General features: G+C 45.7%; 1 protein-coding gene across 2 annotated transcripts in view; it reads left to right on the top strand.

Annotated features, from left to right (window-relative positions):
- The first annotated feature begins 16,595 nt into the window (after positions 1 to 16,595).
- The window catches only part of SLC35A2 (solute carrier family 35 member A2), a 139,955-nt gene continuing 137,819 nt past the window's right edge, over positions 16,596 to 18,731 (top strand). For both annotated transcript variants that reach the window (XM_086940299.1, XM_086940298.1), the window contains exon 1: positions 16,596 to 16,749. In XM_086940299.1, the coding sequence (XP_086796425.1) occupies positions 16,686 to 16,749 (64 nt within the window). In that variant the 5' untranslated portion in view covers positions 16,596 to 16,685. The remainder of the gene's footprint in view (positions 16,750 to 18,731) is intronic.

Here is an 18,731-nt window from a genome sequence, read left to right as displayed (position 1 = left end):
GCATTGCGACTTGGACGAGGCGGAGGAACATGCCCCCGCGTCTGACAATCCGGTGCGTAGCAAATAGTATATTGCAAGCTGAAAGCTATTTCTGACTCACAGTGTGCCTTTAATACATATCAATTTGAATTGTTGTGGTTGTGAAGCCTGTGGTTTTGCAATTAGCAAAATTTGTGACTGCAAAATGGCTTCATAGAACAGGCTCACGAGTTGATTTTCTTCTTCTTGATCTGCAACGTGAAAATCTCATTTAGATCAGGTGAGTATTGTAAATTCATCTGTTGGAGGTGATGTAGCCTCGGGTTCTGGTCCACACAATTTCCTTCTGAAGTGGCAGCAACTGAAGGGAAACTATATGAGAAAAACCAGAGATTTCATCAACTCCAAGAGCAGATATTACCAATGAATGAACTGTTTTGGAAGCGTTGGCCAACTTTGAAAAGGAAACTGAGAAACTTTGCAGTCTTACTAGACTTCCACTCAGGCCTCTGACAAAGGCGGTGTTGTATGTCGAAAGAGGAAAGACCGTGCCATGTATCGCTAGAAGACCACAACTCTAGACATAGAAGCCTTGGAGACCTGGTTTATTTGGCAGCATTTGTAAGTCAAACTGAGCCATCTTTATGTCTTTGTGAGGAAGACCAGGAAAGCCCCACAGACTTGCATTAGGGGCAGTGTGCACAAGGGCATGTTTTTCTCACTGAGAGCACCACTCCCGCTCCCGCTTTTGATTCAGGCGGTCGAAATTGCAGCACAGCGACAAAACCACCCCCCTGTAACAAAACCAGCCCCCACCCTTCTGGCCCACTGGGAAAATGCCTGGTGCCCGCTACAGCCACTCCGTCCGGCCCTGAACTGCGAGCATCCCTTCACATGCCAAGGCTATTCCCATTCCCATGGGTGAACAGCTGTCACTACTGAGTTCCTGCATCTTGTTTTTAATGATGCACAGCTGAACCACATCCTATACACTTTGGGGATAGGTAGGTGATTGTTGAGAAGGAGAACAGGGAATAGTAGCACTGGAAACACCAAGAAGAAAATTTCCTTTGCTTGCGCAGATCCCTCTTACTTCTTACAAACTGGAAACACGATTTTAGCATTTGAACATACTTATGTTTTACACAGTGCTTCACACTGCACTTTTACTACTTCTAGGAACAATAAATAACAAGTGTTACTATTACCCAATTTAATGGTACTCAGTTTCAGACCCTCAGAAGGGTTGAAGTTTGACGTTCCCTGCTCGGATTCAGATTTGTGATCTACGGGTCACAGAAGTAACTCACTGAGCCACCTTGCTGAAGTGAAATTCACATAGTCAACTTCGAGCAAAGAATAAGTGTAAACATTTCCAGGCAAAAACAGCAAATATTTTAGAATATGACTTCTAAAGAGTAAAGTTTACAAAAAGTATGAGCGGCTCACGTTGCTGTCCTATGAACTGGGCAATGGATGCTGTAGGAACTTGCTAGAGCCCCAGGGCAGACAGTCACCACTGGACTCAGACTGGGCCAATCAGAGCCTTTTACCACTGATGTCCTGGGATCTTCCATTACTATTGTGCACAAACCTTAGCCAAAGAGACATCCCTTTAGCACTTAGCCCTAGGGCAGCAGAGTTGAGCTGTTCAAGTCCTATTTAGGGAAGTGGGCTGGTATCAAAGACTCTGAACAAATCAGTTATTGTTCAATGGCCAGCCAGCGATAACCCTTTGAAAGAAGAAGCACTTTACTCAACTCATAGACAACGCAATCTGTAACATTCCAGGAGGCATCAAATGATGCTGGTCATTACTGGTAAGTTTCAGCTGTTACTGGAGTGAGGGTCTGGGCTTTTCTGTGGCACAACCTATTTATGGTCAGCCTTGTGCACCCGTTCACAATTAGTCTCTGTGACAGTCCTCTGCTGGGGTGTGGAATACAATAAGTCTTTGGGGCGTCTGAACTGGTTGTGGGCACCTGTGATTCCTTCCTCCTGGTTGGTATGCACTTTGATCCTTGCTTCTGGATTCAGCCGAGTGCACAGTGCCTCTTGGTGTCCATTTGCACAGCAGGGACTGCAGACAACAGCTGCATTCTCTGGTGTTCAAGCAGGGCAGCGCAGGCCAGCAGGGTGTGCACTCAGGGCCTATGGAGAGCTGTGACCTCTCGAAGCCCTCCCAACTCGTGCAAAAGCAGCCTCTATGGCATAGACTCTCACAAACATTTCCCCAGGGGCCACAATGTATGGTCTGTGGTGGGCCTGAGGGCCGCATTGATGGATGGGAGTGATGCTTTGTTTTGTGGTTAAATGGTGTAGGATTCTTTATTTGCTTCTTTTACTTTCCTTTGGTTTGCTTTCAACTGAATTAGCATCTTTCTGAATGTTAGTGCTCTCCGAATTAAACAGCAGCCCCCCAGTGTTGCTGTTAACCCAAGGGCAGCATGTGAAGGTTGGGAGGGCCACAGGCGGCCCCCGGGCCGTACTTTGCGTATCACTGCTCTATGGCATGGTGTTACAGGTAAGATGTGGCAGCACCAGACACAGAGGCTCTGGTGGAGTTGAGGTGCTCACAGCTCAGTGGAACTTGTGCTTTGGGTTTGTTCCTCAGGACCAAGCAAAAACCTCACCTCCCAAACAAGTGAGAGGCCCCCCAGCAGATGTGGATTGCTGGTCTTCAGGACATTCCAGGGAACCTTCGTAGTAGGTCAGACTCCTGTGTGTGGAGGAGAGGAGGAAAAGGGCTATTTGAAGCGTAAGGAGTTTCTCCTGCCTTTTCCTGGCCCATTGTTCACGTCAAGGGCTACTCCCTCTCCCACAGGTGAGCAGGAAGGCACGTGAAGCAGCCTTCCTTTCTTTTGTACTATTTTGTTGAATAATTATGGAAAACCAATAAAGTTGTGATGTATTTTATTAGCAGCATGGCAATCCATCCACAGGTAACAGAGAACAGCTACAACTGATTTCTCCAACAGCAACATATCAGTTCCACTAGCATGTGGAATCCAGAACCCGCAGGTACAATCAATGTACATGTAATGAAACAAATTGTAAATAGTACATACCAGAATTTCAGCAAAAAATAAGCAAAACAGTGAGTTCAACACCACTGAAATCCATGCTGCTTAGTGGTGATTTCCCTCGTCGCCATATTTTGTTGAATAATTATGGAAAACCAATAAAGTTGTGATGTATTTTATTAGCAGCATGGCAATCCATCCACAGGTAACAGAGAACAGCTACAACTGATTTCTCCAACAGTAACATATCAGTTCCACTAGCATGTGGAATCCAGAACCCTGTTGAAAGAAAACATGTCGCATGCAGTGGCATGCGACAATGACCAAGCCACTTAAAGAAATACAACATGAAATGAGAATACAACACTTTGTTTTGGGTGTTTCCTTTCAGAAAGCTCCAGCAACAACCCATCTTCCTGCTGGCATCTTGTCATAAAGACCTTGGCTGGACCAGTCTGAGTGAAATAAACAAACGTGCCAACTGCCAAGAACCAGTCTCAGAGCTGCCTGTTGGAATACACAACGCCTGTCTCAACTTCAGCATAAAGGTAGAGCAGAAACTCCATCTTTAGCAGTTCTGTGTGTTTGCAACCGTGTCTTTCAACCTGACTGGCTGCAGTTCCTGGTCACTGCAGACTCTCAGGAATACACTAACCCTACACCTGGGTTTGTGCCAGATAAAACTTTATCAATTGAGGGACAACACATTCCTTTATTCTTTTGCCTAATGTCATGAATGCAGCTTATATTTCTTAAAGTCTTGCAGGCTATGCTGCCCATTGCCAAACATACCATAGATGTACATGAAGGTCCATCTTGGGGATACAGCAGGAGTCTAACTCAACCCAAATTGATCCGATCCTGTTTATGTTAGACAAGTCTGCACTTTTGCTCCATCTTTAGTTATGCTGATGATACTCAGCTGGTGGTGGGCCTCACTCAGCTGGCGGAACAACCTGAGGTGTTACACGACTGCCTTGCCAATGTTTATCGTTGGATGTCTATCTCCGCCCTAAAGCTTAATGGAGGAAAAACCGAGCTGATGCTCCTGGGCAATTCCAGCCCCTCCATTATTGCGAGCTGTTGGCCCCGGTCTCTTGGTGACCCACCATCCCCCAAGAAGGAGATCAAGTCCTTGGGAGTATGGTTGGAAGAAGACCTGTCCTTCAGGACTCATGCCAGGAAGACCGCAGGGGTTTGCTTTGGTTTACTGAGATCAGCCCGAAAGGTGCTTCCTCTGCTCCCTGATCCAGCAAGGAAGCTGTTGATACGTAGCCTAATTCTATCGAGGCTCGATTATGTGAATGCGCTGTTTCTCAGTGCTCCCGAAGCGACCTTCAAAACCCTCCAACAGGTGCAAAACGCAGCTGCGAGAGTCCTTATGGATGTTCCCAGAAGGCAGCCTGCTGCTCCGGCCCTCAAAGCGCTTCACTGGCTCCCCGTGAAGGAGCGGGTGAAATTTAAAGCGCTATGTACAGCCCACAAAATTTTACATGGCAAAGGCCCCCCCATCCTTGCTAACATGGCCCGTCCTTACAAACCCCCACGTCTGCTGCGCTCGGACCAAAAACACCTTTTGCAGTTAGCGAGAGTAAGAAGAGCTCGTTCTGGGGGCAGGCGTTTCTCTGTGCATGTGGCCTCTCTTTGGAACTCTCTGCCCCTCAAGATTCGCTCAGAGCCCAAGATCCTACCATTCAGGAAACTTCTTAAGACCCATGTGTTTCCATAGTAGTGATTAGCTGAGTCTCTCCTTCTGGTCTGTTGCGCCGGGATGCCCACCGGGTAAGCTGAGCGCATTACAAATTTCATATTATTATTATTATTATTTAGAGCCATTCAAGTAGTGAACAGGTCATCCAGTACACAAGGACCCCGAGCCTTGTGACTCAGCACTTTCCTGCAAGGATTCCAAGCCTGACTCAGCTCTTTTCTACAAAGAGGTACCATCAGATGCATGTGCCCAGATGACACCAGTCCTGGACAGTTAGCAGTGACCCTAGAACAGAGCAAGATGCCACCACACTTGTCCCCAGGCTAATAGTATCCCTGTCTTTACACAGCTTGGAAATGGCAGAAGTCTGGTTTGAAGACATACAAACACAACGTATTGTTGTTACTGGTTTTATCCTATATTCAGAGTCTCTCTTACTCAAGGATGAAAGGTTCCAGACCCTTCACAGTCATGAGTAGGAGAAGGTTTGCCAGGACCTTCTCCAAATTCAAATGCAGAAAACATAAGATCTCGCTCTATAGTACTCTGCTAGATGAACATAATTTAGATTAACTGGAGAGAACTTACCTTTGCACCCCATGCTTTGCTTATAGCCTTTCACCAAGATCACGTGGGGCACCTTCTTCCTAAGTTAATAAAAAGATAATCAAATTGAAACAATGCACATTCCAGGACAACGAGCCAGCAGAAAGCGAAAACTCAGTCCAAAAGGGTTAACATCAAGGGTGGGTGGCTAATCTTTGCTTCTTGATAGGTCGAAAACACACAAATTGGGTATGATCAGCTGGTAAAGCATAAACAATCAATGAATCCATGTGAGGAGGCAGAGCAGGATGCTAGAGAAAATCTTGTGTAACTCGGCTGGCCCATAAAAATACTGTTTGATGGAGGCTGGTATACCATTATTGGGCTAACAAAAAGAGAGTGAAGAGGTGGTAATAAGCATTAGGGGCAACATGGGCCAACTCAATGGATAACTTCAACTAACACCCATAAAAAGAACTTGTTTACTTCAAAAGGACAATATCCAATATAAAGCGCCGGGACACCCCTCGGGGTAGCCGTGCGCTCTAAAAGTACGGCTATAACATAACATAACAATGCCAACAGGGACTGCTGAAAGGGTTTGGGAGCGGTGAGAACATCCTTTGTAAAGTGCACATCAGTGGACCATGGACTTCAAGGGGTGGGCATGGGGGGCCCTAGGACACCCTTAATCAATGACAAAATAAGCCGGTGGGTCACAGGAACCCATCAGGGAAATGCAGGTCATGGGAGAGTATCAGGCCCTCTTGGGAATGGGCATGATAAGGTACCATCAACCCCTGGGGAATGGTACACCCGGAGACGGGCACTATGATGGGGCTGGACGTACTAGCATTGGGCATTGGAGGAGGAAAGACGAAGTCAGGGCCTTTTCTGTAGGGATCAGACTGGGGGAGTGTTTTTCCTGGTACCCCCTGCCCCTCCTTTGGCTTGTCACTTTATCTGTAGCACTTTCTTACTGATATCTCGCCCTGGGTATGTTCACCCTATTTGCCATAGTGGGCAGTTGCAATCCAATGCCGGGCGAATTAGCACTTGTATCCATGCGGTGTGTTATAGCTTGGCATACAGCTAAACTACAGTTTTTAGGGGTAGATATAATATGGCTTCTGACACGTCTTACCCATTGAATGAGCATGTGGAGCACCTTGAGACATCTGGCTCTTCCTACTACTTTCATGATGGCCTCCCTGACGCCACCGATTATATAGCGCAACAATCCATTCACCGGTAATGGCATTACCATTAAAACCATTCAGTCATTCCAGCCAAAGAGTGGAATGTCTTCCAAAGTTCCCTTCACCCCCAGCTTCAGAAGGATCTGGTCAGCCAGGTTAAAGGCAAAGTGACAATCTGACCCGCTCATTCACACGCCTTAGGAAGACTGAAGTCGGCCTTTCTCGCAGATCCAAGGGAACATCATACTGGAGCAGCCTACTGAGGTTGCGTACTCTGAGGCTAACTCCTGGAGTAAAAATGATGATGATTCAGACTCAGGCACCTTCAACCACTCACACTCTCAGCCATCTTCAGGTACCTTCTCTTCTGGAGCAAAAAGTGAGAGGGATCCTCTTAAAGAAGGCCAGAACCCTCTCCTACAACAGCTATCTTGCTGTCCCTCAGAACTGCTTCCATTCAACCGAAGGACATAGCACTGCACAGAATGGATGACTGGGTGCCTTTACTAGAAATGGCGGATCAAGCCCAGTTTTGCCATTTGACAAGGAGGTCTGTAATCAGCTCTATGCGGAATGCCCCAGATATTCATTCTACTCCTCAAAAGCTACTTCAACTCGCGCACAAGCTGTTCTACATTTCCCTCTTTGACTAGGTCCTTCAAGATGGACGCATGACTCTTTAAGTTTCCTATTCCATCCCGATACCAAACCTCAATGTTGTGTGTTATACTTGTGTGACTTTATAACCAATTAAAGCAGTATTGTTCAACTATTACTCTTACAAATCCCCTCATGTACCTCTTGGGAGCGTTATCACATAGCATGTAAAGCGCTCTGGATCTAGCTAGCGCTATATAAAACTCATAACAATAATAATAATATTAATTGAAGGGAAAGGTTGCAGTTACGCCAGATGCACATCCAAATAAGATATCCTATGTGAAGACTTTCACCCAAAATACTAAAAGGTTTACAGAGAGGTCGGGAAAGCTTTATAACACTCCTTTTCATCCGCTACCTCCAAGAACCCTCTCTTTCTCCCTACAAAATAAGTCCATCAACAACAAGGGAAAAACAAGATGTGTTAGCTAAGGATGCAATCTGTAAAATGCTTTTACACAGCAGCAACATGTTCAGCAACATCTTTAAGCCCAGACGAAAGGCAGGGGTTCAGGTAAGTTCTGAACCTTTGGGAACGCAATGGTTGCATTCTTTATCACCATTTCGAGATAGACAGTTTCCATCGTTTAAGAGACTTGCTAAGAGAAAGAGTTTGGAAGGTTCCCATGGAGCTCAAGGTGCATAGGTAGGGGTCCCTATATTCCATTTTTCCATAACCTTTCCTGGAGAGGACAAAAATTATGAGCTCACAGCCCTACCCCTGCTTATTCAAGGCAATGAACCGGTCATGGAATACTTAAGGTTCAAGGGGCGGTGGGGGTATGCATGTTAATTTATCTGGATGACATGATTCTTACATCACAGGATCAGCAGGAGGTGAAGACTTGGTTTCATCTAAAGGTCCAAGTGGCTTTCAGCCCAAATCAACAGATGGAGTTTCCTGGATTTCATATCGATTCTGTTTCAAATCATCTCTAACTTCACACATCAAAGCCAACATCTATCGAGAAGATGAAAGCAGTTCTGCTCCAGGATCAGATATTCCTACATCTCCTTGTTTGGTTTGCAGCCCTTTGGCATCATCGAGCTAAGTGTTCCTCCCTGTCCTCCAGATAAAGAAAACCTAAACTCTTCAAAAGGGTCTGTCTTATTTATTTGAAGGAACCCAGACAAGAACTTCATTGGTGGCTAGACCATACGGAGGCCTTGAATGGCAGGGCTAGTTTCTGGTCACTTTTAGATGTCATCATTGAATCGGATGCCAGCAGATGGGATTGAGGCAGCAGATACAACTCCCTCTCTACAGGTCGGTGGTCTTATGACGAGCTTGAGTTGCCCATTAACTATCTGGAATTGCTGGCAGCCACATTAACCATGAAAACCTTCTCCCCTCTCAACAAAATCTGCTATTTCTTCGAGAAGAGGTACAACCATTCCGCTATTTGACATATAAGCTGGGGCATAAGATTCTGACAGAGATCACAAAGGACTTTTAGCAATACCGCCTTTAACAATGGTTGTCAGTGACAGCAGACTAGGTGAGGTGAGGTAGTGTGGCTCACTGGTTAGAGGCGGCAGACCCGAGAGCAGAGGACGGCCCGGGACCAGGGTTTGATTCCCGGCGCGGCAGGTTTCTGGACCAGGGTCAGCGGACTCGATAATTCTCTCGCCTTGGTGCCCACTCTGATCAGCGATCACACTCGGCAACTCTGGGCATTAGCTTGCCTCATCCTCACTAACGGCCCCACCAGACCGCCGGGGATGCCTGGTCTCACCCTGGAGATACCCATTAAGGGACCATCTCTCAGGGAAGCCAGGAAGGGTTTCGCAGCGGTCGAAGCGCCTTGGGACCCTCCGGGTAAGTAGTGCGCTATATAAATGCCTATACATTTACATTTACATTTACAGACTACCTGAATGAATAAAACGTGTGTATAAAGTGCACACTTAGCACAGAACCAAGTGTCCATGCACTGCAATAAAGAATGGGAAATGCAGCTCCTAACAGAAGATATAGTTCCATTGAATTAAATTATGACATTGAACTGGTAGGTTTTTCATTGTTTTCTGAACTTTGCGAGAACAGGTTTGGTCCAAAGTGAGAGAAGTAAGGAGTTCCATGCCCAACAAGTAGTACTGGGTTAAACAAATGTGACTACAGACTGGGATGCCCAGAATCTGAAAGAACTAAGCGATTAGAGGCTGAAAGTGGACTTCTTCCAGGCGTTGATTTGGAGTTGGGGACATTGACCCATAGAGCTTTGTTACACCTTGCCTGAATCACAGGTTTCTATAATTTCAGGTTCATGCCAGATCCCCAGGCCCAAGCTACATGGTCCTCTGTGCAGCTTGGAGAAGGCTGAGAATGAGTCAGCAGGATGCATTCCCATCATTCCTGTTGAGCCCAAGAATGTCACAGCAAGTCAGATGGCAAAGGGTAGATCTAGCCTTACAGATACCAATCTAGAACGAACAGCTATAGTTTTCACACCTGCTAGAGATATCATGGAGTCCCCTGATTGACTTTCCAATTACACCAGACTGTATCTCTTTTAGTATTTCTAGGAGAATGAAATATAATGTTAAATATATTCCTTATCCAAATTTCCCACTTGACTCTAAGCTTTCTGTAGTGCATTGTCTCAAACTCTGTGAAGATTGTACCATTAAGTTCAGAACAAATTACAGGGGTCAACTCAGTGGCGGCCGCCACATACATAAAGTGATGGGCAGGTGGAGGGGGCGCAGTGAATGGGGCGAAGTGGGGGGGGGCACGGGCGGGAGTGCGTGGGTGAAGTTTAAAAATAATGTTTTTTAAACGTACCTGAAGCTGCCGGCCACCTCCCATGTCACGCCTCGGTGGTCTTCTTCCTTTATTCTTGTCCCGGCATGTACTGGGGCAACATCAAACTCCCTGTGCAATCCCCGCACTGCTCTCATGCTATTATTTTTCTTTGCGGGACTCCAGCCAGGTCGGGTGGGGTGGGGCTTGGCTCGCCGCCGTCGGAGGGAGCAGGAGTGGTTTGCACTCCCTCCCTAAGTGCATACGACGGCTTGGCTGGCCCTCTGGGGCCGGCCAAACAATCATGCGCACTTGGCATGTTCTATACAGGGCTGAGTTGCACAGCCCAGTGGAGAACATGCCCATCCTCCCAGGTACTGCCTGAGCAGCTAAACAGCCCGCTCAGACCAATCAAGATGCTGCTCCAGCATCGTCAGGATTTACTGGGAGAATCCAGGGGCCTGGGTGCTTACGGTGGCAGAGAATGAGGACGGAGAAGAGACGTGGGGCGGCCACCCCTCCGCCCCAACACCCCCGTACAGAGGCAGCCACCACTGGAATCCTTGACCCTGGGAACACATTTCCCCACTACTACGCTTACATTTAACATATCAATGCATTCTGGAACTTGTAGTCCTAGTTTGTTTCAGTTCAACCAAATGTACAACCACACTAAACAGCAATGATTTTTAAAATCCAAGACTGTAATTTTCTGTTGCTGTAACATGGAGCAATCTGATCATCATATGTACTTTCATCATCATCACATATGTGCTGCAATGTTACTGCATAGTTGCCAAGAGGTCCCATGCCATGTGTGAGACATTCAGCCAGTCCTGCTTTTCCCAACAACACTTTCAATACCCAAACCTGAAGTTTTGATTTCGTCATTCTACTGCCTGGATTAAAAAACACATGAATGGCTACTGCAGGTATGAAAAGAGGTCAGGACTCCCTAAAGGAGTGACATGGGCATCTATCAGAAGGCGTTTCCAAATAAAAACAAAGCATACCGAGACTATGCACTAGGTAGCTGGTGTCTGGTTAAGAAGCACACACTAAGGGCCCTATTATGTTGTGGGTCGGAAAGCCTCCAACCAGACATTTTTGAGTAGTACATCCAATTAAGTTTTGTTTTTCATTGCATTCTGGGATTTGTAGTCTTGTTTATCTAGTTATAAAATTGGATTAACCTATTTTCTGATAAAGTCTGAATAGATAGCATTTCCTTAGGCCATTAGAATGGCGCAGTGAGTTGCAAGCTCATTGGTGATCTACAGCAGATTACCAATAGATCAGTTCCATTTGTGAGTAGTACATCCAACTCAGTTTTGGTTTTTCAATGCATTCTGGGATTTGCAGTCCTGTTCATCCAGTTATAAAATTGGGTAAACCTGTCCGACAAATTAAAAATCAGAACCTTTGTCATTAAAGACTGACTATTTGTTTCCTCAGACACAAGCTAATTACCCAGCATTATATTCAAAATGGCAGCTTGTCAAGTGGTTACTGTGCCACCTACCACAGAATGGGAAAAATGGACAGAGATCTTTGAAAACTATTCAGAAGCACTAGGTGGAGCGAAACTGTCATTAAACAGGAAGAACGCGTTGCTTATGAGTGCGTTATGAAAATAAGAGCAGCATGATTGTACATATACCACCAGCTGCTGTGACTGTGCATGTGCATGAGATGTTGTAGTAGGTGTTTATAAAGAAGTCCAATTTAAACTTGAAACCAAGTTTGCAAAGGCAATCAATGTAAATGTAATGTAAATGTAATGGAGCCACAACACATCACAAAGTCTACACACAGCAAAAGAAACCAGACAGTGGAGGTGTTTGTGGGAAGGTTAAGAGAGCTTGCCATGGAGTGCCAGTTTGGCAACACAATGGCTGAATTGATTAAAGACCAGTTAAGTAAACAATGTTACTGGGAAAAGATGCAAGAAAGATGGTGGGCGGCAAGTAGTCCATCACTAAAAAAGGGGCCATTGCCATAGAGAAAGTTGCGGAAGAGTTGAACTTATTCATGAAAGGGATGGAATGCTAGGAAGGAAGAATACTAGAGGTAGGTGCAATGGAGACATGTCCAGAGACATATAATGGAAATATGACCAGGTGCTAGTGGCAAAGGGGCAGCAGGGAACAACAAAATGAACAACACACAATGATAGGTCCAAAGGTGTTCCAGGAGTGTGAGAGTAACTATCATAATCAGACTCTACAAATAGTTTTTCTGTGGGAAAAGAGAGTTGGAAGTAAGGGACGAGGGGTCACTTTGCCCGCATGTGCACGGTCGGGAGCAGGAACAGATTAGGTTTGGTGGGTGGAGAGAGTGAAGAGTCTGATAGGATGTTGTTTGTGGCTAATCAAGTAGAAAATGAAGAGCAGATCAAGGGCTGAGTTTAAGATTAAAGGATGCGAATAATCCTGATGGGGGATTAGGGGTTCATGTATACAATTATTTCTCAAGTCATGCTTTTGGGGAGGTGGCTTAAGGTTAAGTTTCAGACCAAAGATATAGACCTCAAAGAATATTAGGGGTGGGGGACATTGATGTGTTAGGATATATGTCGACCAACACTGTGCTCAGAGAACGTTGCACTGTGATAAAAAATACTTGTCCAGGACTGGATTGGTAATATTGGAATGGGTCTACCATTATGACCTGCATACATTAATCACAGGGCATCCGTTCAAGGGAGACTGGTAGAAAACACAAATCTCAATGATATCCTGTGTAATTCCAAATCTGTCTTCAGGGGATGGCTAAGATTCTAGAAGAGTGTGTTAAAAAATAATCTTGAAAGCGGGTGCAGAAACTATTAAGCACAAAGTTACGCGGGTGCCCGTCATTGCGTAGAAGGAGGTAATGTGAAAGTTGAAGGAGATAGATCAGGAGGCTATTATTGAGCCTGTGGAAGCCACAGAGTGGCTTTAACCAGTAGTCATCATTAAGAATGCTGGTGGCATATTAAGGTTTTACATGTATCTACAATCCCTGTCCTGGAATACAGTGCTGACAGTTTTCCCGAACTGAACTTCAATGAGACGATACTGTTATTAAAAGGTGGATGGTATTTCTAGAAGTCAGACTTGAGGAGTGCTTACTGCCACATCTAATTACATCAAGAACTAAGAGCCCTGACAACCTTTATTACAATGTCTCATTTCACAAGTCTACCTTTCTGCCTTTCTTCTGCAGCAAGAGACTTCCAAACGATGATATCTGAAATATTTTGGGACCTGGATAGTGTTATTTCTTTCCAGGATATCTTGGTGATTAGGTGGACCGCTGAAAAGTATTCCATGGATTTAAAGAGTGTATTAGGTGGGTTGGGGGAAACAGGTCTGACTCTATGCAAGTACAAGTATAAGTTCTTGGTGGAGGAGGTGTGTATCATAAATACACTATATTAGCTGAGGTCAAAGGAATGGTAAAACACTTGAGTTGGGGAGGTCCAAGATGATGTTTTCAAAAGAAATTAAGGAACCCATCATTAATGCCAATGTTCAGACAGGGACATCTTAATGATTTTGGGGGTTTGGGCCAAACGTATTTTGGAGTCCCCCTGTTTAGAACAGCTTTCAATTTATGATTCAATTTCAGCTCTTTCATGCCCTCTTTGACCATGAATGTGTTTACATCTGATATTTAGAGATAGTGACGTGTGCTTTCAATATTGCACTACAGCAGCAACTCAGTAATATTACTGCAAATAATATTTGTGACCGCCTTCCATTTCTCATATGTGAGGTCCTAACGTGTTCTAATATAAACTTTTTTATGGCTATTGCATGAAACATAAATACAACATTTCCCTGCAAAATGTCTGTAATTGACTCTCACACACCACCCACATTAAAAAATAAGTGAAAGGAAAATGGTATTTAAAACAATCTGTTTAATAATTATCGAAGGACTTTGGGCAAGACTCTCTGCAGAACAGAGCTGGCTTTATCAGAGGGCCCCCTGAAAGGCTGGGGCTCTGGGCCAAAGCCCACTTTGCCCATGCCTTAAAACGTCTCTGTGTTCAGATACCATTCGAGGTAAAGAAAGCCGCAGTTGTTACTGTAGATGCTAGTGGCATTGGAAAAGGTGTTTCCTTCCACAATATCAAAGTGAAACTGAGAAAACAGTAGCTTTTGCTTCTCAATCTTTGATCAAATCTTAAAGGAAACATTTGATTATCGTGAGAAGCATTGGTGGTTGCAAGGAGCATAGAATACTTTTGCACATGGAGTAGAGCCGCTTAGACTCCATACTTTACATGTTATCAATGCGCAATTATGCATTTGTATTTGACATTATATTTTCTGTATGCCTCAATAATATTACTGTGTGAGAACATTTAAACACAATAATGAAATCTAACCACTAAGAAATTGAAGCTTTATAAATGTATGCACTTATGTTCAGTTTAAACATGATTTATTCGGTATTCATATTTGCATTATTTATACTTTAAGTCACATTTGCATATATTCTGAAAATCCTATTTGAAAGTGTAATCATATATGCTTTCATTCACGTTTGGATTTGTTCTTGAGTTACATGTGCACCAATATAACGATGTATTTAAAGTGCACAATTAAAAATGTTTAGTGAAGGTTAGCATGACTGAAGACCTTAATTCTGAAATGTATTTTGCTTGGTTAGACTGTTCTTTCCTGTGCAGGTGTGTTCTCAATGTTTTATTAGCCATAGAAAAGAAGTATTGTTGTATGTATTCATTTACTGATAGTAAGGCCTGAAAAGAGGAATCTTGGCAAGAAATGTGAAGATCTAATGAGCAGCTAAAGCCTCCTATTCATTGTGTATGAGGAACGGGGAATTTTCAAGGTTGCAGAAACTGTACAAGTTCTGTTGGAAGGGAAATTCAAGTGATGTTGCAAATGCATACCACGAAAAGTGAAATGATTGGTTCGTGGTGAGCAGGAAGAGATATGGTTGCTGTTTTGTGGGTTTTAATTAGTGTTCACACTTAGAAGGCAGAGCAAATCCCCCTAGACTTTGAGAGGTAAGCACCTTTCTGCTTCTTTTATTCTTGCAAGTGTGAAGCTTCATGATAAACACTTATTCCAATTCTAAAAGACTTCAACTGGAGTCTTCACTATGCTGACACCTTCCCATATTTTAAATTTCATTGAGACCACACTCGAAAAACCTTTCTTCTTAGAACCTTGCTTAGATGAACTTTAGAACTTATTCATGTTTAGGGGAGATAATTGGTGTTTCTTTACAGAACACATATTTCCAATTCTCAGTTTCTGTATTGCAGTGGCTGTGATTATTTAGTCTCTAATCCTACTGAGACTGAACCGATTGCGATATTTGAGCTTGCCAACTGTTATTTTATATCTTTTTAATAATCTCCTGAAATGCATAAATATATTAGACTGATTATTAATTGGAAATAAAATTCCTTAACTTCAATAACCGATTCCAGGTTCTTATTGTGTGGCCAATGGGCTTCATAAAAGTTGAATTTTTATTATTGATAACTCCCTTGACATCTCAGTCCACTTCAAAAGATCCATCACACTTATATTTGGGGCATGTAAGTGATTTTTAAAACTGAACACAAGCCCCTTATGAGTGTTGCTTCCAGGAGGGGTAAGGAGCACCTTTAACGCCTTAACTGCAGCGTTTTTTCTGCTGCGGTGCGGGCATTCTAAAGGTGGGCGGGCTGCGTCGGCAGCACTTGGCCGACGGGAGCACGGAAAGGGTTAGAGGAGTGCCCTGAGGCAGCGGAATGTGACACTACGTCAACAGAGGTGGAAGTGTTTGTTACAATAGCCTGTCTGTGCTTTGTAAATGTAAATTGATACTTGTATAGCGCACTACTCACCCGCAAGGGTCTCAAGGCGCTTGTACGAATACCGCTGTGGAACCCATCCTGGCTTTCCCTGTGAGGCGTCCACTCCTGGGCACCCACAAGGTGGAGGCCAGGCATCCTTAGCGTTGTGGGGGCCCTTGTGGAGATTAAGCAAGCTATTGCCCAGAGTTGCAGATTGGGACTCCATGATTGGAATAAGCATCGAGGCGAGAACTATCAGGTCCGTGGAATTTTGGAGTACAAGACCCGCCGAGGCGGGGAATTGAACCCTGGTCCCGGGCTAGACCTCTGCATCAGGGGCTGCCGCTCTAATCATTGAGCCACACATTTAGTGCTCCCCTCCTCCAAAGTACAATATGGATAGGCAGGGCATGCAGGTCACCAACTATCCTGAAACCCCGCTATCATCAATGCCTAGTGCACACCTGAGTTACAACGTGCCAGACATGTAAACAAGAGCTATTGGCTTCCACTTCTTCAATGAATGCTTCCAAGTGAAGTGAATACTAATAAGCCGGGTTACACACATGCAAGATCCAGCTTATTTAATCAATCTGCACTTTCTGAAGCCATTTAAAACAGACCCTCTTCCTTTTACAAACATAAACATACTTCAAGTTGTGCTCCAAAAAGGTGCAGCACTTGAAAGGTGTCTCTTCATCAAATACAAAAGTAGTTTGCCTGCCTTTTGGAGCGGTATTCTCGTGTTTGTTTACTTTTCTTCAGGTTTTCCTGAAGCCGCTGTAAGCTATCCACTAACTTAGACTCGCTGGTCTTTTTCAGACGCTCTACCCCAAGCAGGACTCGTTTGCCTGCAATTCATTGACACAGGAGCCACTCTACACGTGCGTGGACTCGCTGGTGGGGTTCCTCGCCAGTGACGCGCGGATGACGTGGCACGCAAAAGCCGGAAGCAGGCGGTTGCCGAGGTGACGCCGCAGCAGGAGGAGGAGAGCCTCGGCTGGGGCTCTCAGTCGCCACCATGGCAGCGGCTGGAGCGGCCGGGAGAGGAGAGACGAAAGAGCCGGAGCGCAGGGAGACTGAGGGTGAGAGTCATGGGACCCGGGCACAAGCACAAGACGGAGGACCAGCAGCTGGGGGCGCCTGCACACTGACAGGGCGAGAGAAAGCGAGGAAGGACTGCACACACAGGGCAAGAGAAAGGAAAAAAGGACAAGAGTCACAGGGCAAGAGAAAAAGAGAAGAGACTAATAGAGTGGCAAGAAGGCAGTGCTGACATGACAAGAGTAAAAGGCAAGAAGGCAGTGCTGACATGACAGGAGAGGGCAAGAAGGCCATGCTGACATGACAAGAGGAGAGGGCAAGAAGGCTATGCTGACATGACAAGAGGAGAGGGCAAGAAGGCAGTGCTGACATGACAAGAGGAAAGGGCAAGAAGGCTATGCTGACATGACAGGAGAGGGCAAGAAGGCCATGCTGACATGACAGGCGAGGGCAAGAAGGCTATGCTGACATGACAAGAGGAGAGGGCAAGAAGGCTATGCTGACATGACAAGAGGAGAGGGCAAGAAGGCTATGCTGACATGAGGAGAGGGCAAGAAGGCAGTGCTGACAAGAGGAGAGGGCAAGAAGGCTATGCTGACATGACAGGAGAGGGCAAGAAGGCCATGCTGACATGACAGGAGAGGGCAAGAAGGCCATTAGTGGAGAAGTGTGGCTCAGGGGTTAGAGGCGGCAGACCCGGAAGCTGAGGTCGGCCCTGGACCAGGGTTCAATTCCCCGCCTCGGCGGGTCTTGGGCTCAAAAATTCCATGGACTCGATAATTCTCGCTCCGGTGCCTTCTTGACTCACGGGTTCACACTCTGCGACTCTGGGCAATAGCTTGCTTAATCTCCACAACGGCCCCTCGCGGCGGGATGCCTGGCTTTCACCTTGTGGATACCCTGCCGGGGTTATCTCACAGGGGAATACCAGGACGGGTTCCCTAAGCAAGCGCCGGGAAACCCTTTGTGGGTAGCTGTGCGCTATATAAGCTCAAATACATTTACATTTACATTTACATGCTGACATGACAGGCGAGGGCAAGAAGGCTATGCTGACATGACAGGAGAGGGCAAGAAGGCCATGCTGACATGACGGGAGAGGACAAGAAGGCCATGCTGACATGACAGGAGAGGGCAAGAAGGCCATGCTGACATGACAAGAGGAGAAGGCAAGAAGGCTATGCCGACATGACAAGAGGAAAGGGCAAGGAGGCTATGCTGACATGACAGGAGAGGGCAAGAAGGCCATGCTGACATGACAGGAGAGGGCAAGGAGGCTATGCTGACATGACAGGAGAGGGCAAGAAGGCTATGCTGACATGACAAGAGGAAAGGGCAAGAAGGCAGTGCTGACATGACAAGAGGAGAGGGCAATAAGGCTATGCTGACATGACAAGAGGAAAGGGCAAGAAGGCAGTGCTGACATGACAAGAGGAGAAGGCAAGAAGGCTATGCCGACATGACAAGAGGAGAAGGCAAGAAGGCTATGCCGACATGACCAGAGGAAAGGGCAAGAAGGCTGTCCTGACATGACAAGAGGAAAGGGCAAGGAGGCTATGCTGACATGACAGGAGAGGGCAAGAAGGCCATGCTGACATGACAGGAGAGGGCAAGAAAGCCATGCTGACATGACAATAGGAGAGGGCACGAAGGCTGTGCTGACAGAACAAGAGGAGAGGGTAAGAAGGCTGTGCTGACATGAGGAAAGGGCCAGAAGGCTGTGCTGACATGACACAAGGAGAGGGCAAGAAGGGTATGCTGACATGACAAGAGGAAAGGGCAAGAAGGCTATGCTGACATGACAATAGGAAAGGGCAAGAAGGCTGTGCTGACATGACAAGAGGAAAGGGCAAGAAGGCTGTGCTGACATGACAAGAGGAAAGGGGAAGAAGGCTATGCTGACATGACCAGAGGAAAAGGCTAGAAGGCTATGCTGACAGGACAAGAGGAGAGGGTTGCCCTGAAAGAGCAATTGAAGGAAAGGGGCAAATGGGGCAAAAAAATCCCAGAGCAAGAACAAACG

This window comes from Lissotriton vulgaris, chromosome 10, assembly GCF_964263255.1.
Source record: "Lissotriton vulgaris chromosome 10, aLisVul1.2, whole genome shotgun sequence".
Classification (NCBI taxonomy): domain Eukaryota; kingdom Metazoa; phylum Chordata; class Amphibia; order Caudata; family Salamandridae; genus Lissotriton; species Lissotriton vulgaris.
The sequence above is the reverse complement of the archived record's forward strand: the minus strand, read 5'-3'. Positions and strand labels throughout refer to the sequence as shown.